At 44.0% G+C, this 25,440-nt stretch overlaps 1 protein-coding gene across 3 annotated transcripts in view; it reads left to right on the top strand.

Annotated features, from left to right (window-relative positions):
* Positions 1–460: 460 nt before the first annotated feature.
* Positions 461–25,440, top strand: part of IFNAR1 (interferon alpha and beta receptor subunit 1) — a 30,543-nt gene continuing 5,563 nt past the window's right edge. The window contains exons 1-9 of one of the 3 annotated variants that reach the window (XM_061412970.1): positions 461–782; positions 6,662–6,782; positions 13,831–14,012; positions 16,280–16,437; positions 16,544–16,685; positions 18,220–18,334; positions 21,153–21,352; positions 21,461–21,618; positions 25,257–25,407. In XM_061412970.1, the coding sequence (XP_061268954.1) occupies positions 713–782; positions 6,662–6,782; positions 13,831–14,012; positions 16,280–16,437; positions 16,544–16,685; positions 18,220–18,334; positions 21,153–21,352; positions 21,461–21,618; positions 25,257–25,407 (1,297 nt within the window). In that variant the 5' untranslated portion in view covers positions 461–712. Of the gene's footprint in view, positions 783–2,005; positions 2,135–2,658; positions 2,740–6,661; positions 6,783–13,830; positions 14,013–16,279; positions 16,438–16,543; positions 16,686–18,219; positions 18,335–21,152; positions 21,353–21,460; positions 21,619–25,256; positions 25,408–25,440 lie in introns of those variants that run through there. The other 2 variants (XM_061413026.1, XM_061413102.1) reach the window with 2 other exon arrangements.

Below are 25,440 nucleotides of genomic sequence, written 5' to 3'. Positions count from 1 at the left end.
GTCTCCCGCATTGGAGGCAGACGCTTTCCCGTCTGCGCCACCAGGCAAGCTCTGCACAAAGGAAATGGCTTGACCCGCTCGGAGAGTCTTCATTCCTTCCCCACTTAGCCTCCCCGACACCGTTCCCCCAGGCTCCCCAGTCCGTGACGTGGCCTCCCAGCCCCCCGGCCCGCCCCCAGGGCCAAGAGCGCCCAGAGTGCCCTCCCACTGCCACTAACAGGAAGGGCGGACAGCGGGCCTCGAGGTTTGCGCAGGCGCCCTGGCGACCTCCGCGTTCCCGCCCGGGGTCAAGGCCTCCAGTGAGGCGCGGTCTTCCCGGAACCCGGTGTTGCAAGGCTTAGTAAGCAGTCAATGCCGAGAACCAGGGGGCGGGCGGCGGAGGCGGGGCCGCCCCTCCCCCCTCGACACCACCACCCCTTCCCCCGACACCACCCGCCTCCGACACCACCCCCTCCCACACCGCTGTCCCGCGCGCGTGCGCGGACCGGGACACACGAGGTGAAGGCACGGCGCGTGCGCAGGTCGGCTGAGGGAAGGGCCGACGCGGAGTGGGCGGGGCCGGAGCGGCTGGAGGGGACACGGCGAACTAGGGGCGCTGGCCTTGGCGGGACGGCCTGGGTGCCTCAGTCTCCGTCGCGCCGCCGCGCGGTGCCTGCCGCGGTAGTGGGTGGCCGAAAGATGTGACTGGAGGGCTACCGGCGGCCCGCGGACGATGCTCGCTCTCCTGGGCGCGACGACCCTGATGCTGGTCGCTGGGAGATGGGTGCTGCCCGCCGCCTCAGGTGAGAGAGAGAGGGATCCCGGCGCTGCCGCGTCAGCTGGACTGCGGTGGCGGCGCGGGAAACGTCGGCCCCGGGGACGGGGGTGGAGGGACAGACGCCCTCATTGGGAGACCTCTGGTTGTCCGCGGTCGCAGTGCCTCATTGAAACGGACTCAAATCAAACTTCAGTTTCAGTCGCTCATTCGTGTCCGACTCTCTGCGACCCCATGGACCGCAGCACGCCAGGCCTCCCTGTCCATCACCAACTCCCGGAGCTTACTCAAACTCTTGTCCATCGAGTCGGTGATGCCATCCAACCATCTGTCGTCCCCTTCTCCTCCAGCCCTCAATCTTTCCCAGCATCAGGGTCTTTTCCAAGGAGTCAGGTGGCCAAAGGATTGGAGTTTCAGCGTCGGTCCTTCCAAAGATGAAACAACAGAAAGTGATGTTCGAGATTCTTCCCCAGCCGCTTGCTCGGGGGCGCCCTCGCCTGTGCCTGCTGCCTGCCCCCACCTTCCACCCCCGCAGGGCTGGGTGTGCACTGCTTTGGTGACCAGTTTGTTTCCTTCCTAAAAGTCAGGCAACTCCACTGCACAGTTAAATAATAAACAAGGCTTAGAGCTGTGCTGCTGGTTTCCTCTATTCAGTAGAGAGTTCTTGATCCCACGGGTAAATGCCCAGTAAGGTGTGCAAGGATTTCTGTGCCCTCAGGATTCAATCAGTCTAATAATAATAGTAAGACCAAGTGAAGTCTCTCAGTCGTGTCCGACTCTTTGCGACCCCATGGACTGTAGCCCACCACGCTCCTCCATCCATGGGATTTTCCAGGCAAGAATACTGGAGTGGATTGTCATTTCCTGTTCCAGGGGACCTTCCCGACCCAGGGATCGAACCCAGGTCTTCTGCATTGTAGGCAGACGCTTTACCGTCTGAGCCACAAGGGAAGTCCTAACAACAAAATCCCCCAACCAGAGATGGAACCCTCCTCCCTTGCATTGCAAGGCAGACTCTTAACCACCGGACCACCAGGCAGGGCCAAATAGGAAGGCTGGGAGCCACCAAGCTAATTTGCCACCTTTCTTAATTTAGGGGGGATACATGGGGGAAATAGCTATTGGAAGATTGACGTGGTAGTAAGAAGATATACCAAAGACAAACAGGGCCTCGCAACAGAGCAGAAATCGGGGAGTTGGTGAGGCCACCTGCATGCTTGCTAAGTCACTTCAGTCCTGTTTGACTCTTTGCAACCCCGTGGACCGTAGCCCACCAGGCTCCTCTGTCTCTGGGTTTCTCCAGGCAAGAATACTGGAATGGGTTGCCATGCCCTCCTCCAGGGGATCTTCCCAACTCAGTACCTTTACCTACATTGGCAGGTAGGTTCTTTACCACTAGTGACACCTGGTAAGCCTAGTGGCTTAAATGCTTATTTGCTTTGAAAATCATACTCTGATTTTCTGGGGTACATGATATCCTATCTATCTCGTCCTAAAAATATGTTGTTTTTACCAACAAAATGGGTTTATTCCAGAATAGCAGAGGAATTGCAATTTAGGGCAACCAAGCTTATAGCAAGGGCTTCCCAGATAGCTCACTGGTAAAGAATCCACTTGCCAGTACAGGAGACATGAGTTTGATCCCTGGGTGGAGAAGATTCCCTGGAGAAGGAAATGGCAACCCTCTCCAGTGTTCTTGCCTGGGAAATGCCATGGACAGACGAGCCTGGTGGGCTACAGTCCATCTAATCGCCAAGAGTCAGACACAACTTAGTGACTACAACAACAAGCTACAGCAAAAACCATAGCCAAGTCCAACAAGGAAAGGAGAACATTACTTTATAGAGCAAAAGAAGGAAGTTGGTGGGGTTTTAAAAGAAATTCCGTTGATTGAAGGTGAGAGTTCGGGGTGGTGCTACTCTTCGCATTGTCTGTGTTGGTTGCTGGGAGAGGAGAATTTTTCCTTTTGGGGTCTGGAATTGCTGGTGAGTGAACATACATGAGGGCTCTGGCTTCTGGCCTCCTGACTTCATTTTAAATGAGGTTTCCTTTATTATGTTTCACACCTATTTTTCAGACTGTCCCACAAATATTGTATATAATATATGGGTACTAGGGTCCTGGTGTAACCCCTAATAATTGCTTTGGAGTCTTTTGTTCATGAAAATTTTGCATTAACTTATGTTTGCTTTCATATCAAAAGAATTTCCCCAGAATTTTCATGTAAAATTAACATTCCAGGAAGCTGTTCATTAAGATCATAATTGTAATCTGTATTAGAGGAGAGCTAAAATAAACTTCATACACAACTGGCATTTTTTGCTCTCTTAACTACGTACCAGACACTACTCTGAGTGTTTTAAAGGTACAAACTCATTTAGCTTTCAAAATAAAGCTGAGCACCGTTATCCTCATTTTACAGAGAAGCAGGCTGAGGCCATATAGCTAGCCTGTGCTTTAGGGAGAAATCAGACCCTGAAAATCTGGCCCCAAAGCCCTGGGGCTTACAGGCTAGCTGTTTTCTGAAGACCACACAATTTAGTTCTTGATTATCCACCTATATGTTAAGGACTTAGTTCTCTTTCAATTAACTAATCTAGTTTTTTTCACAAAGGAAGAGTAATGTTCAAAACTAAATGTAATGTTAACTCTGACCTGAGATCATAATAAACTCTGTGTTTCAAAGTAATCAAAATGTTTGTACTTTCAAACCTAGTAAATGCAGCTCTGAGATCCTAGTCTAAGAAAACTGTCCAAAATATAGTAGGAAATTTATATTTGTATAGATGTTATGTGTTTGGGTTTACGTCAGACTTGAAAATACAGTAAACTGTTTCTAGTCATCATTATGAATCTGAAGGGCTGGAAACAACCAATTGTATAAAAAGTATTGGATTACATACCCATTTAGGGCTTCCCTGGTAGCTCAGTACATAAAGAATCTGCCTGCAGTTCGGGAAACTCAGACTTGAGTTCGGTTCCTGGGTCAGAAAGATCCCCTGGAGCAGGGCATGGCAACCCCCTCCAGTATTCTTGCCTGGGAAATTCCATGGACAGAGGAGCCTAGCAGGCTGCATGGGGTCACAAAGAGTCAAACACAACTGAAGCAACTGAGCACGCACGCATGCAGCTACCCATTAATATATTTTACATGCTAAAGGTTGAGGTAAATTATTATTAAAGGGCTATTGCTAATACTTTACTGTCTGAGCCACCAGGGAAGTCCAACAGAACAAAATCTATGAACTCTAAAAGCTTATTTAATAACTATTTCCAAGTCCCTGTCCACACCTGATAGCTCAACTGGTAAAGAATCTGCCTGTAGTACAGGAGACCCCAGGTCGATTCCTGGGTTGGGAAGATCCTCTGGAGAAGGGAATGGCTACCCGCTCCAGTATTCTTCACTGGAGAATCCCATGGACATTTGTTGGTCTCATAAAAGCCAAGATGCCTGTAATTCCAGGGTCTCCTTCCATTAGAACAGAAGGATTTCATCCCAAAGGAAATGCCTGGCTGTACCCTGGGTATCAGATTTCCTTATCCTCTCTCAAGGCTGTAGACTAAAAATGCCATCAAACCTTTTATTAATGCCATAAACCCAGTCGCTCTCTTTTGGCTGCATAGAATCTAAAATTCCAACAGCTTGGCATGGGAATTAAGTTTAGAGTGGGATAAAGGGAAGTAATTCTATTTGGTAATGAAGTCTCAGAGAATACAAGTGTAAAATAGGTAATTGAGGGTGGGGAGACTCAATAAATACCTCCCCAAATTAAAAAAAATTCAGAAAATATTTTCTCAGGCATCTCCCTCTTTGACTCCGTACCATAATATCTCTAAATGGAAACCAGAGGCAGCAATCCATTTTTTTAAAGTTCTTTTTTTCAGTTCAGTTCAGTCGCTCAATCACATCCAACTCTTGGCAACCCCATGGACTGCAGCGCACCGGGCCTCCCTGTCTATCACCAACTCCCAGGTTTACTCAAACTCAAGCCCATTGAGTCGGTGATGCCATCCAACCATCTCATCCTCTATCGTCCCCTTCTCCTCCTGCCCTCAATCTTTCCCAGCATCTGGGTCTTTTCCAATGAGTCAGTTCTTCACATCAGGTGGCCAAAGTATTGGAGTTTCAGCTTCAATATCAGTCCTTCCAATGAACATTCAGGACTGATCTCCTTTAGGATGGACTGGTTGGATCTCCTTGCCGTCCAAGGGACTCTCAAGAGTCTTCTCCAACACCACAGTTCAAAAACATCAATTCTTCGGCGCTCAGCTTTCTTTATAGTCCAACTCTCACATCCATACATGACTGGAACAATGTATTTCTGTATGTATATATTTATTTTCATGTTTAACACCAGAAACATTTTATATTAGGGTGTAGCCGATTAACAATGTTGTGATAGTTTCAGGTGAACAGCGAAGGCATTCAGCCGTACATATTCCCGTTCTTCCCTGAACGCGCCCCCCACCCCCCCACATCCAGGCCACCACGTAACATTGAGCAGTGTTCCGTGTGCTATACAATAGATCTTTGTTGGTTATCCACCCCTATAGTAGAAAGTCTGTAAGGAGATAGCATCCTTGTCCTATGGCAGAACTACCGTAGGAAAAAGAATAAACTTAAAAACTGGTCTTTTAAAAATTGCAATTTATCGTAGTGAAAGATCAGTCTTCTCTGGTGAGGAAAAAGTTCTTCTGAACTCAGCATTAGTCTGAGGATGCTGAGAAATGCTGATTAAGTTTAAAGCTGTACAGACCCTGCCTTAAGGAACTTGTGTTGTGGTTGGAGGTTGTGTTTAACATAAGCAATTTTTAAAAAGATGTCTTCACCTTCACACATCAAGTTTTTAAGCCTACTAGATGTCAGTACTGTGCTGAGTACATCTGCTTCAGTGTAAAATTGAGTGGTGCAGATTCATGGTGCAGAGTGTGAAAAGAGAGCAAGGTTGCATTTGCTGCAATATTTGAGAAAGGTTTTCTCTTGGAGGGCAAGCTTGAGCTGGGTCTTGGAAGGTTTGAGTGGTCAGGAAGAGAAACGCTTTTTGGGTGGGGGGCCAAAAAGGAAGAATCAGAAGAGACAGAGAGAGCATCCAGCTGGTGGAAGATTTGTACTAGAAGTATAAATATAAATATGTACATATCACCAAATCACTTTGCTGTACACCTGAAACTAACACAATATGGTAAATCAACTATACTTCACATTTTTTAACAGTATAGGAAATGAAATAGGTCTCTAGATGGAAGTCTGTAAAATAAACAGAAGGGCTCAGACTTCATATGTTAAGCAGTCAAGACCTTTTCAGGGTGCTAAAGGACCTGGCTGACATGATGAACTTTCATATCTCTTATCAATTTTGTATGTGAATGTTTGGCTTCTATAAATAGTTGTCAGTTCTGAAACCACATCTGTTCAGTTCTGTGTCAGAGTATATCCCTGTCTGAACACAGTATATGAGAAAAACCAAGTTGAGGGTGTTAAACAGCCGAGCCCATGTCCTTTATGTCAGTATCACTTCTAAGACAAAAGAAAAATACTATTTTTATACACAGACTTTTCTTCCCAGTTAAAAGAGAAGTACCTTTTTACAGTTCATTTTTTCCACCTTTATGGAGCTATAATTGACATATAATATTTGCTTTTTATAGATTTTAAAAACCTCAACCATTTTCCAGTTCTCTTGAATGCAGAGATAGAGGTAATTAGCAGTCTTCCCATGCTGAGAACAAGCACTAGGTTTTTTTTTAGATTTTTTTATTTACTTAATTTTGTTATATTTAAATGTATTCACTGTCCAGTCAGTGATGTCAAGGAAAGAATGATTTTTAAAAATATCTATAGCATGTATATACATATAACTGTATGGTATGTCTGTCTAACTGTCTTCTGTCTTATTATCTTGACAGGGGAAGCAAATCTGAAGCCTGAAAATGTCGAGATCCACATCATTGATGACAATTTTTTCCTGAAGTGGAACAGCAGCAGTGAGTCTGTCAAGAATGTGACTTTTTCAGCAGATTATCAAATGTACGTTACTCTACACTCAGGGATCTGCTGAATAATTTTTATCACTTTAACACCATAAATTTTCAAATTTGGGAAACATTTGGTGTTTCCTCTTTTTTTAAAGAAAATATATGGCAGTTTTGCATACTAAGTATAACTTCTTTGCTACAGTTAGAGACTTAGTCTAAGAGTGAGAGTTCAGATTTCATCTTTGGGTTTTGAAGCAAAAGATTTGGGGGATTGTGCTAGCCATACGCTCTCTGTTCTGAACGCTCCAGCTTCTTAAAGCAGAAATTAGGGTCTGACCTAGAGCATACCCTGAGAATATGGGAGACTGTCCCTAAAAGCCTAGCCACTGTCTTGGAATCAGCCACCAGGTCTTCTGTGGTCAGGTTTTCCTCTTTCCTCCATCACGCACAGTCTTAGTTCTGGACACCCTGGCTGAGTATCAGTGTGCTGGGCCCTGAACTTCCTCAGTGTTTCTGGAGGTTCTGCCTCCTCCCTAGGGCTAACTTTCCACCTACTGATTGCCAAGAGGGTAGGCAGACTGGGAGTTGACAGCAGAAAGGATTTCCAAAGCAAAGAGGAAGTATAGCACTTTGTTTTGGGTCCTAAGACCCTGTCTGCTCACTGTGACCCCTGTCCCAAGCGTAGGCAGGAAGTCAGGCATGAAGAAACAGGGTGTGGGGTCTCTAGAACCAGGGTTCCGCCATTTCAACCACAGCCCTGCTGTTCTCTGCATGTGTGCGTGCCCAGTCCTATCCAACTCTTTGCAACTCCATGGCCTGTAACCTGCCAGGCTCCTCTCTCCATGGGATTTTTGTAGGCAAGAAGACTGGAGTGGGTTGCCATTTCCTTCTCCAGAGGATCTCCTTGACCCAGGAATTGAGCCCGCACCTCCTGTCTCCTGCATGGGCAGACAGATTCTTTACTGCTGAGCCACCTGGGAAGCCCCAGTTGTTCTCTAGTTGATTGTGAATAAGCTGTTAGTGTGTGTGTGGGTGTACAGCTGACCCTTGAGCAATGGCGGGAACAGGGGTGCCTAACCCACTGCTCCTACCCGCTGCCGCTGCTGGCTGCGGTCAGAAATCTGAGTATAACTTCACAGTAGACCCTTCGTATCTGCATCCGTGGATTCACCCACCCCCAGATCTTATAATACTGTAAAGTGTGTATTTACTGAAAGAAAGCTGCGTGTAAGTGGGCTCACATAGTTCAGACCCATGTTGTCAAGGGTATATATGTATACACACACTATATATTGTTTTCCTCACAATGGATCGTGTAAAATTTTTCATCTTTTTCTTTAAATTGAACTTTGAGTTTTGTTACCAATTTTGTTCTTTGCCTTAGTTCTTATTAAACAACTATTTTTTAGGCATAATAGAGATTATTTCATATTCCTTTATTTTAAATGACCGTTGTATTAAAAGAGCAGAGTCATAGACCGTGGTCTCGTGTTCATGTTCCTTCACACATTCTGTTGCTTTTACTAACTTCTCCAGTTCATGACAATCTCTTACTCTTTGTTCTAACTTTGGTCCAGGGCACTGTTTCAGTGTGTTCTTAGTCTGTCCTTTCTCTATTCTGTTCTGCTAGCTTTATAAGCACTTGCCTTGTAAGAATATGCCAGGTTACAAGTTTGGAGAGCCAGTTCAGCAGTTAGTATGGGATAGTATAGTATGGGCTTGAGCCAGGCTTGTTGTTGAGTCGCTCAGTCAAGTCCAACTTTTTGCAACCCCATGGACTGCAGCACACCAGGCTTCCCGGTCCTTCACTATCTCCCAGAGTTTGCTTAAACTCATGTCCATTGAGTCAGTGATGCCGTCCAACCATCTCATCCTCTGTCACCCACTTCTCCTCCTGCCCCAGTCTTTCCCAGAATCAGGGTCTTTTCCGATGAGTCGGTTCTGCTTGGGTTTTAGTCCATCCTCTGCTACTTACTCTATCAGTTTCCTTATCTGTGAAGTAAAGATAAAAAACTAATATGACCACATGTAATTTATCTTTCAAACCAAGATACTTCTGAGAGTGAACAGAAGCACTTGATTTTAGATAAGCTGCAACAACAAATTTAAAGCAGGACAGTGCCAGGCAGACTGGTCTGGGACACCCCAGTGATGAAGCATCTAAGACAGAAGCCTGTTGCAAGTGTTGCTAATTGTGTATAAAGTGCACAGAACAATGGTACAGAGTATGTGATCAACTAAAATGAGGTTAATAGCAGCAGCAGACACATTTTTCAGTACAGTATTTCTCAGAACATAAGACACATCACTGGTGATGAATGATGCACAGACACATGAATAAGCTACTGGGATGCTAGTGCCTGTAGAATATACACCACCTAAGCTGGATCATGGAAAAAGCAAGAGAGTTCCAGAAAAACATCTATTTCTGCTTTATTGACTATGCCAAAGCCTTTGACTGTGTGGATAACAATAAACTGTGGGAAATTCTGAAAGAGATGGGAATACCAGACCACCTGACCTGCCTCTTGAGAAACCTGTATGCAGGTCAGGAAGGAACAGTTAGAATTGGACATGGAACAACAGACTGGTTCCAGATAGGAAAAGGAGTACGTCAAAGCTGTATATTGTCACCCTGCTTATTTAACTTCTATGCAGAGTACACCATGAGAAACGCTGGGCTGGAAGAAGCACAAGCTGGAATCAAGATTGCCGGGAGAAATATCAATAACCTCAGATATACAGACGACACCACCCTTATGGCAGAAGATGAAGAGGAACTAAAAAGCCTCTTAATGAAAGTGAAAGAGGAAAGTGAAAAGGTTGGCTTAAAGCTCAACATTCAGAAAACGAAGATCATGGCATTCAGTCCCATCACTTCATGGGAAATAGATGGGGAAACAGTGTCAGACTTTATTTTTTTGGGCTCCAAAATCACTGCAGATGGTGATTGCAGCCATGAAGTTAAAAGACGCTTACTCCTTGGAAGGAAAGTTATGACCAACCTAGGTAGCATATTCAAAAGCAGAGACATTACTTTGCCAACAAAGGTCCGTCCAGTCAAGGCTATGGTTTTTCCTGTGGTCATGTATGGATGTGAGAGTTGGACTGTGAAGAAAGCTAAGTGCCAAAGAATTGATGCTTTTGAGCTGTGGTGTTGGAGAAGACTCTTGAGAGTCCCTTGAACTGCAAAGAGATCCAACCAGTCCATTCTAAAGGAGATCAGCCCTGGGTGTTCATTGGAAGGACTGATATTGAAGCTGAAACTCCAATACTTTGGCCACTTGACGTGAAGAACTGATTCATTGGAAAAGACCCTGATGCTGGGAAAGATTGAAGGCGGGAGGAGAAGGGGATGACAGAGGGTGAGATGGCTGGATGGCATCACTGACTCGATAGACATGAGTTTGAGTGAATTCCAGGAGTTGGTGATGGACAGGGAGGCCTGGCGTGCTGCGATTCATGGGGTCGCAAAGAGTCGGACACGACTGAGCGACTGAACTGAATTGAACTGAAGACATCAGTGTTTGCTGTTGTTATTTAGTTGCTCCGTCATGTCTGACTCTTTGTGACCACCTGGACTGTAGCCTGCCAGGCTCCTCTGTCCATGGGATTCTCCAGGCAAGAATACTGGAATGGGTTGCCATGCCCTCCTCCAGGGGGTCTTCCAACCCAAGGTTCAAATCCACGTCTCCCGCATTGTGGGGGGCAGATTCTTTACTGTTGAGCTACCTGGAAGCCCTCAGTGTTTGTGACTGACATCTAAAATGTATAATGGCGGGGATTCCCTGGCGGTCCAGTGGTTAAGAGTCCACCTGCAGTGCAGGGGACACTGGTTGATCCCTGGTCTGGGAAGATTCCACATGCTGTGAAGCAGCTGGGTCCATGCACCACAACTACTGAGCCCACACTCTAGAGCCCGAGAGCCACACCTACTAAAGCCCACGGGCCAGAGCCTATGTTCCACAACAAGAGAAGCCACGGCAGTGAGAAGCCCGTGCCCCGCAGCTGGAGGGCAGCCCCTGCTCTCCACAGCCAGACAGAGCCCACATGCAGCAGCAAAGAGCTGGCACAGCCAAAACTTGTAAAACGCTTTTTTAATTATAAAATGTATTATAGGTAGCGTGGAGTTTTCATTCAACAAATACCGATTGCCTTTTATGCCGAATACTTTCCTCAGTTCTTGGGATTACGTTAGTGAATAGGAGAGACAAAGATGGCATGAAATTTTATTATGACACTGGTTTCATGAAATGAATTTTCTATTGATTGCATATTTATTTTCAAATTATATTTCTGCTCTGATCTAAGTACTGTGTATGATAAAGTTTTTTTAAAAGAAAATGTAAAAGAAGCTGCAGTAGCCCTCTTATGTGCAAAAGCAATTATAATAGAGCAAGTAGCTGTGTCTCCCGAGCAGAAAGGACGGACGTGGAGTGAGGGTGGGTTGAAACCATATCAAGGCTTAGTTACAAACTTTTTATAACGTTTTCTGCTTATAATAAGAGCTCTCCAGGTAACAGGAGAAGAGATGCGTTACTGGCTTTTTGCCTGGAGCTCATTTTATTTGGACCCTCTGTGCCCGATTGAAAGAAGTCTGTGTACCCTTCCCACTTCCCAGACGTCCTTATATCTCCTGATTTCTCTAGAACTGTATTTTCTAATAAATGACATGAGGGGAGGACTGAATTTTGGTTTAGATGTTTAAAATCTGAATTTTAAAAAATAGATTCTGATGTGGAGGAGTTTCTCAGGAAGATTTGCATGTGAATTAAGGTGTTAATACTGCTTGTGAAAGGGAAGCCACAGCTGCTTGACGCAGGTCATTCTGTTTGGGAGCACTTCTCACCGCTGTGGTTTTTCTGACTAAATCCAGACTTGTCCACATGTTACGTATACAGTCTCAGGAAACAGACGTTTCTGGGCAAAGGATGTCCTGAGTGAGGGAATATCATGTATGCCACATATGCAAACAACTGGCAATCAGGGTGCCAGTCATGATTTCCAGAAGCTTCGTGAAGGATTTCTATCCAGACGAGTTATCTTTCTGAACAGAATTGTAGAAATGCCACAGCACTTTTGTGTACTCCACTGTTATGCTGTTATTTGTTAAGTTATTTCTGATAATTTAATAAAAGGTTGTGAACATTAATAAGTAAATAAACAAAGGTGTTACTAATGCCAAGTCTACTCTCAGGGTTCAAGCAGGTAAAGTTAGAAGAGCAGACTGGCCAGGAATGAAGTGTGCCCATAGGGTAGTTTTTATTATTGGCACCTTTTTTAAAATGCTTCTTTTTTTGAAAAATAAGGTAGACTTGAGTTGGAGTCAGCACAAAAATTATTTAGATATCACTCCTAGTTTCTATTGCTTTTAGTAAAGAATATCCTTAGCTTTTTAAACAGTTTTTATTTATTTTTGGCTGCACTGGGTCTTTGTTGCTGCACACGGGTTTCTCTAGTCGCGGCCAGTTGGAGCTATTGTTTTTCCAGAGCACAGGCTCTAGGTGCGAGGTCTTTAGTCGTTGTGGTGCATTGGCCCAATTGCCTTGGAAACTTCCCCGACTAGGGATCGAACCCATGTCCCCTCCACTGGCAGACAGACTCCTAATCACTGGACCACCAGGGAAGTCCATCCTTTAGCTCTTTATTAAAGACACTTTGCTGCTGCTGCTGCTAAGTTGCTTCAGTCATATCCGACTCTGTTCGACCCCACAGACGGCAGCCCACCACGCTCCGCCGTCCCTGGGATTCTCCAGGCAAGAACACTGGAGTGGGTTGCCATTTCCTTCTCCGATGCATGAAAGTGAAAAGTGAAAGTGAAGTCGTTCAGTTGTGTCCGACTCTTAGCGACCCCATGGACTGCAGCCTACCAGGCTCCTCCGTCCATGGGATTTTCCAGGCAAGAGTACTGGAGTGGGGTGCCATTGCCTTCTCCAAAAGACACTTTAGCATCTTTAAAATGAGGTCTATAATATATAAACATGAGCTTATGCTAGAACTGTGCATTAGGCTTAACAAAAATGTCTTCTCAGAGGTTAGTTTCCCTGTTTGATATGAGGCAGACAGGGCTTTCCAGAGGCAAACATTTTGAAATCTAGTATTTGTTTTCTGTTGCTCACCTTCACTTCAGCCTCTCCTCTTTGTGGCAGCATGGCCTTTTTGTTTTAGGCACCCTGTGTCAACTTGATTTCTTCATGTGCTTTTAAAAAAAAGTCTAGTATCAGTCACTTAAGCTTGCTTCATGATGGACTGAGTCCACATGGAGAAGTTTGTTAGCTTATGTTAACATGTTAAGTTCTTTGTTTCTGGTGGTGTAATAGAAGGAATTACAGAGATCAGTATGCAGAAGGGATGGTTTGGTTTTTAGGAGAGCAGAGGAAGTTCTCAAACCATACTGATTCTGAGGTCTTGCTTAGGGCTAGTAAATCTCTTCATAGGAGGAGATCAGAAGGGAATCAAATCCACTTTACAGATTTTCAGTAGGGAAGAGAGGATCCAGAATAGAAAGCAGTTGGCCAAAAGTGACACAACTGTTTTTAACAAAGCCAACACTAAGTCCTCTTTCGTCTTAGGGGTTCTTTCTCTGCTTCTTTGAAATCCTAATGCAACCACCCACAGAATTACAGAACTTTATTAAGTTGACTGTATGTTAGAATGATTCCACTGTATAAATAATAACTTGGCTGTGTATGCAATGAAAAAGAGTAGTAGAATGTTACACACAAAAATATTATCAAAACATTAACTGAAGTAGAGTTACTAGAAGGAATAACTACTTGCCTTAGCTTAGAGGCTTCCCTAGTGGCTCCAATGGTAAAGAACCCGCCTGCCAGTGCAGGAGACACAGTAGACGTAGGTTCCATCCCTGGGTCAGGAAGATCTCCTGGAGGAGGAAATGGCAACCCACTCCCTTATTCCTGCCTGGAGAATCCCACAGACAGAGGAGCCTGGTGGGCTACCGTCCATGGGATTGAAAGAGTCAGACACGACTGAGAGACTCACACACACACTGGCTTTATAATGTTAATGTCAATAGAAAACATGTTTGTCACTCTTGTATTTATAATGTTCATTCATTCCTTTGCTTTTTTATCTTGAAGACTAGGAACGGATAACTGGAAGAAATTGTCTGGGTGTCAACATATTACTAGTACCAAATGCAACTTTTCTTCAGTCGAGCTTGAAAATGTTTTTGAAAAAATTGAATTGCGCATAAGAGCAGAAGAAGGAAACAACACTTCCACATGGTATGAGGTTGAGCCATTTGTACCATTTCTAGAAGGTAAGAAAAAGTTGCCAGCTGAATTATATTGAATTCTTTATTAAATATTACCAGCACAGCTCACTTCCCAAGCCCATTCATTTGCATAATATAAAATCTCCCATCTTTAAAAAAATCAAAAAGAACAAAGATTCCCTTAAACTGGTATCTCCTTCCTGCTATGACTTTATTTTCCTGCTTTCCTTCTAGTGGTGGTTCTTAGAGTGTGGTCTCCAAGAGATCTATCAAGTCAAAACCATTTTCCTAATGGAAACTTACTTAATAAAACTTACTTGCCTTTTTCATCTTCATTCTGTCGTGGGTGTACCCTGGAGTTTTCTAGAGGCTGTTTGATGTGAGATGGCGACTGACTGGTGATGCAGAAGTAGGTGTGAGACACAGCTGTCTTCCTTATTAGGCCAGACATTAAAGAGATTTGAACAAAATGTTCAAACTGCTCTTCTAAGTTTTTTGGCTTGTTTGTTTTGGAAAATACAGACATTGTTTTATCATACAATAGGTTTCATCATTACTGTTTTTTAATGAATTGATAGATATTTTACATTTTTATCAATTTTGACATCTGATATGCTGAACATTGAAAGACACAGCCCATGTAAACAAGAACTCTTTAGGACCCTCGATTTCTCTTAAGAGTGTAACGGATCCCAAGACCAGAAAGTTCAAGAACCACCACCCTATTCCATAACTCACACAAGGATGATCCGTATCCCTTCTCTGTACATGTACACTTTCCCTCCCACTCCCTCTCCAGCCCTCCGCGTTGGAGCTTTGTTCCCCATCACTACACTAAAACCACTTGCCAAGGTCACCGTGACCTCGACAGTGCCGGGTGGATTCCCAGGGAGTGAGTGTCACTCCCTTCTGAAACCCTTCCCTCTCAGTTCTCGAGGGCACTGTGCTTTCCAGGCTCTCCTCCTGCTCCTTGGTTGCTCCTTTGCCAATTTCTTCTTGTCTCCCAGACCTTAAAATGTTGGACGGCAGTGGGCCTCAGTCTGCAGGGCTCCGCCATTGAATCTCCTCTCTCAGTGCAGCCTCCACCAGGAATCGTAAGGCTTTCAACACCCTCTGTGCTCTCAACTCCTCAGTTTACGTCCCAGCGCCATCCTTCTCCTACCTCAGCGAGCTGCGTCACCAGCTCTCCAGTCAGCATCTCCTCTTAGAGGTCCGAAAGTCATCTCAAAAACTCTTTTTAAATTTTATTTATTTATAGCTGGCCATGCTGGATCTTCGTTGCCTCTCATGGGCAGGTGGGGGTACTCTTCAGTCGCAGTGCTCGGGCTCCTCATTGCAGTGGCTTCTCTCGTTGCAGAGCACAGGCTCTAGATGCTCAGGCTTCAGTAGTTGCCGCACACGCGCTTATTTGCTCCAAGGCGTCTAGAATTGTCCCGGACCAGGGATCAAACCCATGTCCCCTGCTTTGGAAGGCGGATTCTCAACCACCAGCCCCAGGGAAGTCCCTCGTCTCAAATTTAAAATGGCCAGAGTTCTAGCGTTCCCCCCTCCAGACCCACTCTTCTTGCAGTTTTTTCCATCTCTGTTAATGACGTCACCTATTATTTGCTCAGGCAGGAGCCCTGACATCACCTTTGATACCTCTCTCTCATCTTCCATCCAGTCCATCAACAGATTCCGAGCGATCAGACCGCTTCTCACTTCCAGCCCGGCTGTCAGCCCTCCCTGCTGCTCTCACCTGCCCAGGAGCTTTCCTGCTTCCTGACATGCTACCTGGGGTGGTCTTTCCCAAATGTAAATCAGGTTCTGGCGACCTTACAGTCCCAGACTACAAGTTCTGCCTGTTAGCCAGAGTCTAGCTGCATCTCGCATCTTATTTTCTACCACCCAGGCACTTGAGTGCCCCCTAGTGTCTCTTGAAAACGGTGAGCACGTTCCGGAGCCCATGGGGTGCTCTCAGCCTGCCTTGCTTGACCTCACCGTATTCAGACCTCACCTCGATCAGGCCTCAGCTCAAACATCTCAGGGAGCCTTCTCCTCACTGACTCACCTAAAACAGTCGTTGCCACCCTTCTCTGTCCCTTTATATCACTTCATTTCTTCTTACAGCATGCATGACATTATAACATTATATATATATATATATATATTTGGGATTTTTGGCCACATTTCTCAGTAAAGTGTAAGCTCCATGAGGGATTTTCTCCTTTTTTAGATGCCAGGCACATATTTAAGTGCTTAGAATTATTTATTGTATGAATGTTTTGACTTGTATTAGTGAACTTACATAGTAAATGTTTTGATTTTCACAGCTCAGATTGGTCCCCCAGATGTGCATTTAGAAGCTGAAGATAAGGCAATAATACTGAGTATCTCTCCCCCTGGAACAAAAGATAGTATCATGTGGGCTATGGATCGTTCAAGCTTTAGGTATAGCGTCGTTATCTGGAAAAACTCTTCAAGTCTAGAAGTAAGCATTGTTTTTATCTTTGTTTGATGTGAGAGAAGAATAACATGAATTAATTGTAAAATTTGACTTTTTTTAAAGAACAGACTTCTCTTTTTTTAAATTATAGGAAAGAACGGAAACTGTTTATCCCGAAGATAAAATTTATAAACTGTCACCAGAGATTACTTATTGTTTAAAAGTTAAAGCAGAACTGCGTTTACAAAGTAGAGTTGGTTGCTATAGTCCAGTGTATTGTATAAATACCACAGGTAAGAAGGAAGTTTTGCTTTCAATTCAGTAACTATATATATAAGTTGTTTGTTGTTGTTCAGTTACTAAGTTGTGTCTGACTCTTTGCAACCACATGGACTGTAGCCCACCAAGCTCCTCTGTCCTCCACTACTTCCCTAAGTTTGCTCAAATTCATGTCCATTGAGTTGGTGACTCTATCCAACCATCTCATCCTCTGCTGCCCTCTTCACCTTTTGCCTTCAATCTTTCCCAGCATCAGGGTCTTTTCCAGTGAGTCAGCTCTTTGCATCAGGTGGCCAAAGTGTTGGAGCTTCAGCTTCAGCAACAGTCCTTCCAATGAATATTCAAGGCTGATTTCCTTTAGGATTGACTGGTTTGATCTCCTTGTAATCTATTAATTAATTGGCAACCTTTTAATTTTGGCATTTTTCCCATAGTTGCTGAATTTTTTGTGTTGGTTTAGTAGACATCAAAACAAAAACATTCTCATGTTGATGTAGGCAGAATCCAAAGCAATATTGTAAAGCTATTATCCTCCAATTAAAAAGAAATACCTTTTAAAAAAAAAAGCACACATTTTAACAGCATTTACACAAGCAAGAATGTTATTTGGGATTTTTGTCTCAAGTAAACAGTAATGAAAATTCTGTGTAAAAGTCCAAGTATTTTCTAATGACAGAAATTTTTACTTGTTCAGAATCCATGAGAAGGGGAGATAGTCACTAGAAAAGCAGTTAGTATTCCAAAAAGCATACGTTTATAGGTGAAAAGTTAAATTATGAAAGCATCCTGATACATTTTATCTGTGGCATCTTGCCAGCAATTAAGGTTTAAGGGTAGGAACTTGAATTTATTGTTTTAATTATAAATTTAGTATGCTTTGTTCTTAAAATCAAGCAGTGTAGAAGGGAGTTAAAGGAAAGATCTCCTCTCCTGCTTCCTGACCCCACTCTGTTCACCAGAGACAAGCATCCCCAGCAGTGTGCACACAGTGTTCCCTGCGTTTCCTCAAGGCTTATATTAGCATATACTCAGACTTACAGTTTCGGGTTGTTTTATCTTTTAAATTAAGGAATAAAGTTCTGTGTACACTCTTCTGTATTTAAAATGGATAACCAACAAGGACCTACTGTATAGCACATGGAACTCTGCTCAGTGTTACGTGGCAGCCTTGATGGGAGGAGAGTTTGGGGGAGAATAAATACATGTGCATGTATCTCTAAGTCCCTTTGCTGTTCACCTGAAACTATCATAGCATTATTAATCTGCTATACCCCAAACAAAATAAAAAGTTTTAAAAAATAAATAAAGTCATGTCAGATATATTTTAAACTTGCTTGCTTAACCCAATATATTGAGGTTCTCTTTTTATGTCAATACATATAGATCTATCACATTCTTTTAAATGGCTGTATAGTATTACCTTGTGTGAATACACACCATTATTTAGCTATCCTTTTCTCTTCTTGCCCATGCTGTTAAGAATTCTTGCCATCTGTTCTCTCACTAGAGTAAATGTGTGTGCTTTCTTGTGTGTTCCTTGTCTTCTAGAGAGACATAAAGTACCTTCACCAGAAAATATACAAATCAATGCTGACAACCAGATCTATGTTCTTAAGTGGGATTACCCATATGAAAACGCAACTTTTCAAGCTCAGTGGCTCCGGTAAGTTCTTTCCCATAAATGTCCTTTTGCAGTTTATTTTTGCCCAGTGTGTTAGGTTTCTTTTCACTCTGCTTCAGCCACCTGTTGTTCTTTGCACACATTCGGCCTGATGGAAAGGTGGTTATGATGCATTGGAACTGGGGTGTTTAATTCTAGTCCCAGCTCTGCCAATAACCGTCTGGAGTGTCAATGAGACCCAGTCACTTCTTTTGGCCTCAGTTTCTTCACTTCTGAAATGGGTGTATTATAATATCTAGTGTTCTTAGTAATGTTAGTTGTTCAGTCACGCCCGATTCTTTGTGACCCCATAGACTGTAGCCCGCCAGCCTCCTCTGTCCATGGAATTCTCCAGGCAAGGATACTGGAGTGGGTGGCCATTCCCTTCTTCCGGGGATCTTCCCGACCCAGGAAATGAGCCCACGTCTCCTGCATTGCAGGCAGCTTCTTTACTGTCTGAGCCACCAGGGACTTACTGGCTTTTTTTTTAAGGTGTAATTCTAATTACATGTGTATTTCCTCAGTCTGGAATATTTGACAGATGACCAAGATATTTTCTTCAAAACCCACTCCTTCCATGAGTCTTTGAAATTATCTCAGTCCAGTCACTCGGTCTAGTTCAGTTCAAGTCAGTCCTCCTACTGTCTTGATTGTTGTGGTGGCTTTGGCAGGTTCCTTAGTGATTAGTGGGAAACTGAGGAAGTTGGAGAGAACTGTGCTGTCTGTGCTTGAGTAGAGACCAGCCAGACAGGAGCAAAGCTCAGCACGACAGGAGTGGAAGAGGACCGGGTGTAGTTTATATTGATTGGAAAACTGGAGAGGATAAACGGAGAGGGAGAAGAGAAGAGGGTCATCAAGCGGAAGGTGAAGTGAACTCTGGGGGTAAAGGGGGCCACAAAGACAGTTACCGAGGGCAGAGGAACTGCGGGACCAAAGGCGAGTGTAGGTCAGGTAGGGAAGAAAGAGACTAGAAAGACAGAGAAAAGGTGAGGGAGAAGGGAAGTCGATACTGCTGCAATTGATTCCTCTCCACTCTTCGGTGTTAGTTTTGAAGCAACAACAGTCTGGATAATAAATGCATTCGTGTGTGGAGTACAGACAATAAAGGTTGCAGAGGTCAGAAATGTAGAGGTGAGCACAGGACTGGAGAGTCCGCAGAAGCCATTTGGAAGGAGAGGTTTCGTGAAGGAGGTTTTTCAATGACGAGAGATGGCATTCCAGGCTGGGGCTACACACACATCGGAAAGCTTGGATATGAAGAGACAAAATCAGATCAGGGTAACGAGGAGGTATCCATTTCCCTTTGCTCTGTAGTAAACTAGCACAAACTCGGCAGCTTAAAAAACACGCCTTATTATCTCTCAGTGACTTCGGGTCAGGAATTCAGGTGTGGCTTAGTGGGGTCCTCTGCTTGAGGTCTCACAAGGCTGCGGTCAGGGTGTCAGCCGGGTCTGCTGTCTCATCCAGACTGTCTCGTGGTGTCTCCTAAGCTCACGTGGTGGTTGGTAGAATCCATTTCTGGCAGCTATAGAATGCATGGTGGCCTGCTGCCTCAGAGGCCGTCAACAGAGACAATCTCTGCCCCATAGACCTTCCTTTAAAGGCTCATCTGATCAGGTCAGGCCCAACCAGGATAGGGTCTCATGTGATTAACTCAAAGTCCACTGGCTTGGGACTTTGATTTCATTTGTAAAATCCCTTCACCTTTCAAGTAATGTAACCTAATCAAGAGTTCATGGATTCTGCCTGCCCGCAGTCAGGGGGAGGGGATGATGTCCGGCTCATGCACCAGAGGGTAGGAATCTTGGGGGCCAGTTTGGAATTTTGCCTACAAGAGGGGAAAACCTGCTTCGAGAATAGCAGAACACTGGGTCTGGGAGAGCAGCGAGAGGGAGCCTTGAGTTAACAGGATGGAGTAAAGTCAGGCTTCGCCTTAGACTCTGCTACAGGCATTCAAGAGCCACTGGGAGTCTGGTGTTGAGCGATGGGTAACATGAGGCCTGTGTTCGAGGAGCGTGACGATGGCCATATGGTGTGTGGTGTGGGGGACTGAAGACAAGGGAGCCCGCTTGCAGGCTGCCGTGGTTCCGGGCTTGAACTGACAGGCTTGGAGCTGTTGGTCTCAGAGCAGTCCATTAACCTATCCAGACCCGCTCTGACTGTTCAGACTCACTCTCAGAACCCTGGTGTGTGTCTTAGCACTGACCCATGGGTATGCTGGTACACGTCTAGCAGCTGGCCTTCCAGAAGGGAAAAGTTTTACTTTAGTGTTTGCCGGGTTTTATAACACAGCTAATCCTGCTGTGGCCACTTTGAGGCTCCCAGCAGCGTATCTGTCCACTGGACATGGAGTCGGGAAGAGGCACAGTAAGCCCTCCACCATATTCCACTGTTCAGACACGATAGATGTAAATAGCATTGAGCATAGATAAAATGTAGGGAAAACAATTAGGAGAAGATGAGTTTTGTATTTTTATCACTTTAGTTTTTAATACAACATATTTATTTATAAGTTTACGTAACTTTTAACAGTGGCTGCATTTAACAGCTAGCTGGTTGCATTCCTGAAAATTTAGCAGTTGTTTTTGTGCACTGGCATGAGCCAACCCTTCACACTACTTCCTTATTGCACGCTTGAGCACGGTCTTTGGTTTTCTTTTGTGAACACATCTCTTCCAGTGTCCTGTGAGTTTCCCAAGGCTGAGGAGAGTTTACCTCTGTGACTTCGGCCTCTAACAGAATGTCTGACCTATTACAGGTGTTCAGTAGATGTTTACTGAACTAATGTGTTTAGAATGAAAAATATCTTTTTGTCTTAAAGTGCCTTTTTTAAAAAGATTCCTGGGAATCATTCAGACAAATGGAAACAAATACCGAACTGTGAAAATGTCACAAGTACCCACTGTGTCTTTCCTCGAGAGGTTTCCTCAAGGGGAATTTACTATGTCCGTGTACGAGCATCTAATGGAAATGGTACCTCTTTTTGGTCTGAAGAGAAGGAATTTAATACTGAAATGAAAAGTAAGCCAGTAGTTTTTATTTTACTTTGTGATTCTCCAATTATGAATTCTTACAATTGTTTTGTAGTCTGATTTGAACTTTGTGTCTTTACACATTTTTTTCCCCTAGCTATCATATTTCCTCCAGTCATCAGCGTGAAATCCGTTACTGATGATTCACTGCATGTCAGTGTTGGTGCTTCAGAAGAGTCTGAAAACATGTCTGTGAATCAGCTCTACCCGCTAATTTATGAAGTAATTTTTTGGGAAAACACTTCAAATGCTGAGGTAAAAAGACTGTGTAGTATAGGTTTATAACTTAGAGTTATGACTATGATTTGGGTAAGCAAAGCTTGAAGTTAAAATTGCAGGGAAATTTTTAAACTTTTAGGCTATATGATTAACTCAGATATTTTCCGTAGGAAGAAATTGGCATTTCATGTTTTACTTGGTAAGAGTTACGGTCATCTGCATCTGGGTCCCAGTTAGTTGCTGTTGGTTTGGGGGAGTTTCTTGGCCTCGCCAAGTGGCATGCAGAACCTTAGTTCCCTGATCAGGGAAGGGAACTCGCCTGCCCTGCCGTGGAAGCATGAAGTCCTAACCACTGGGCCACCAGGAAAGTGCCCCCAGCTAGTTTCTAAACCTCAGATCCTGAGTTCATTTGTACTCAGTCAGAACCTCTGAGGGTAGAGCCCAGGAGTTTTTATCATGATCCTCAGGGATTCATGAACCAGAGTTTCTCAACACTGCTGACATTTGGGTTTTCGGTCAGTTGCAGGAGCTGCCTTGTGCATTATAGGAGGGCTAGTAATGCCCTCCCCACTCCTCACTAGGTGCTGGTAGCCCTCCCTCCCAGGTGTGACAACCCAGACCACCTCCCTGCAGTGCCAGACATTGAGGCACCTCCACGAGGACAAAGACTGGCTTTTAGGGGAAAAAAGACTCTTAGCTGTTATTATGCTTTGTCAGACCCTAAAATTCGGAAACCACTGACAGGCTAATGCACATCAGATAATCCACATTATTCCTAGATCACTTTTCCCTGTGGAATTACCATCAGGGAATCAGCCTTTAAAAATCTGGTACAGTTGGTGAATTTTGTAACTTCATTTTCTGTTGAAAATCTAAGAAAAGTCCAGTGATTTGGATACTTTGATTTTAACTATCTGAAAACTCTGCACAGTTTAGCCTTGTTGAGTATCGTGGTTCTAAGTCCTCCCTAGATCTGGAAAACCTAAATTTGTGTCTCAGACTACCAAATGGTGTAAGCTTAGGCAAGCTGCTTATCCACTGAAACTCGTTTCCTCTTCTCTAAAGTGGCAGGGGTCATAGCAACTTAATTTTTTTTTAAACAGATTTTTTTAAGGTTTAAAATGAGGTAGTATTTATGGAAATACCTACCGCATTGCTTGACAAATAGAGATTCAATAACCTTTGTTTGCCATCCTGTCTTATGCTGGGTAAGACGTCAGTAATTACAGTCATAATAACAGCTCATACGTCAGTAATTACAGTCATAATAACAGCTCATATTTATTGGATACTCATTATGTATGGGGTGCCGGGGCTAAGTATTTTACATGAATTGTCTCAATCGGTCTTCCAAACAACCCTGCCAGACAGTTGGATCGATTAAATTACTCTTCAGCAAATACTTAGGATGGAGTATCCATTACTGCTTCGCTGATGCTGGGCCGTAGGCAGTGAAACATGAGTGGATGTGGTATGACTGAGGCCCTAAGTGCGCCTATGGGGTTTGGCTTGGCTCTTGCACTTCTCACATTTGCCAAGAGGAAATCAAGCTCCAAAGAATGCTCAAACTACTGCACAATTGCACTCATCTCACACGCTAGTAAAGTAATGCTCAAAATTCTCCAAGCCAGGCTTCAGCAATACGTGAACCATGAACTTCCAGATGTTCAAACTGGTTTTAGAAAAGGCAGAGGAACCAGAGATCAAATTGCCAACATCCACTGGATCATGGAAAAAGCAAGAGAGTTCCAGAAAAACATCTATTTCTGCTTTATTGACTCTGCCAAAGCCTTTGTCTGTGTGGATAACAATAAACTGTGGGAAATTCTGAAAGAGATGGGAATACCAGACCACCTGACCTGCCTCTTGAGAAACCTATATGCAAGTCAGGAAGCAACAATTAGAACTGGACATGGAACAACAGACTGGTTCCAAATAGGAAAAGGAGTACGTCAAGGCTGTATATTGTCACCCTGCTTATTTAACTTCTATGCAGAGTACATCATGAGAAACGCTGGGCTAGAAGAAGCACAAGCTGGAATCAAGATTGCTGGGAGAAATATCAATAACCTCTGATATGCAGATGACACCACCTTTATGGCAGAAAGTGAAGAGGAACTAAAAAGCCTCTTAATGAAAGTTAAAGAGGAGAGTGAAAAAGTTGGCTTAAAGCTCAACATTCAGAAAACGAAGATCATGGCATCTGGTCCCATCACTTCATGGGAAATAGCTGGGGAAACAGTGTCAGACTTTATTTTTTGGGCTCCAAAATCACTGCAGATGGTGATTGCAGCCATGAAATTAAAAGACGCTTACTCCTTGGAAGGAAAGTTATGACCAACCTAGATAGCATATTGAAAAGCAGACATTACTTTGCCAACAAAGGTCCGTCTAGTCAAGGCAATGGTTTTTCCAGTGGTCATATATGGATGTGAGAGTTGGACTGTGAAGAAGGCTGAGCACCGAAGAATTGATGCTTTTGAACTGTGGTGTTGGAGAAGACTCTTGAAAGTCCCTTGGACTGCAAGGAGATCCAACCAGTCCATTCTAAAGGAGATCAGCCCTGGGTGTTCTTTGGAAGGAATGATGCTAAAGCTGAAACTCCAATACTTTGGCCACCTCATGCGAAGAGCTGACTCACTGGAAAAGACCCTGATGCTGGGAGGGACTGGGGGCAGGCAGAGAAGGGGACAACAGAGGATGAGATGGCTGGATGGCATCACCGATTCGATGGACGTGAGTTTGAGTGAACTCCGGGAGTTGGTGAGGGACAGGGAGGCCTGGCGAGCTGGGATTCATGGGGTTGCAAAGAGTCGGACACGACTGAGCGACTGAACTGAACTGAACTGAACTGAAGCAAGCTCCACATGGTCTGTCGGCCAAGGCGGATGAGAGGCTGTAGAGCACACCTGAACGTGGTCCACGGCCTCAGAGAGAGCTCCCCGGGCCGATCAGCGCGTGATCTGCTCATGAGTAACAAAAACAAATACGTCTGTATACATGTATATGCATGGCTGAGTCCCTTTGCTGTCCACCTGAAACTCTCACAGCACTGTTAATTGGCTATACCCCAATACAAAATAAAAAGTTTAAATCTTTTTAAAAAAGAAAAATATGTTTTGAGCCACAGCTGTTTTGTTACACAGAGTTGCACAGTGTTATTTTGCTGTACTTGCTGTGTTTTGTTACACCACAGTAACAAAACAATAGCAATAGCTAGCTGATTAATACAAATAGGAGTAGTAATTGTCCTCACTTTATAGATCTGGGAATAGGGCCCAGGAAATTAAATAACTTGCCTAAGGCTACATAGCTATAAGTAACATCTTGATACAGGCAGTTTGAGACCAGAACCTCCCCACCCCCGCGCCCCGCACTTAATTGTTCTGCCTCTAACCAGAGGTAACACGTGGTAATTCAGCCAAGTCGATATGTACTGATAAAATAACTTCAAGTTGTCTTATGGTATTCTTTTGGCAGGAGCATGTTTCACTTTTGAGTTTGGTAATGGCGTATTGTCCAAAATAAATTTATATTTCTTAAAATATACCAACCAAGTGTTTGGAAGAGGTTAATCTTAGAATGAATATTTAAGGAATTCAGAAAACAGATATTCCCTCTATGATTTCTTGGGGTTCTAAATTTTATCGATGATTTACTTATTTTTTTTATAGAGAAAAGTTCTAGAGAAAAGAACCAATTTTATCTTTCCTGACTTGAAACCGCTGACTGTGTATTGTGTCAAAGCCAGAGCACTCATTGAAAATGACAGGCGGAATAAAGGGAGCAGTTTTAGTGATACTGTGTGTGAGAAAACAAAACCAGGTCAGGATCTTTTATTATACTTTTTCTTTTTTA

The sequence above is a fragment of the Bos javanicus genome, chromosome 1 (genome assembly GCF_032452875.1).
Source record: "Bos javanicus breed banteng chromosome 1, ARS-OSU_banteng_1.0, whole genome shotgun sequence".
In the NCBI taxonomy this organism is placed as follows: domain Eukaryota; kingdom Metazoa; phylum Chordata; class Mammalia; order Artiodactyla; family Bovidae; genus Bos; species Bos javanicus.
This window is presented reverse-complemented; position numbering and strand designations above follow the sequence as displayed.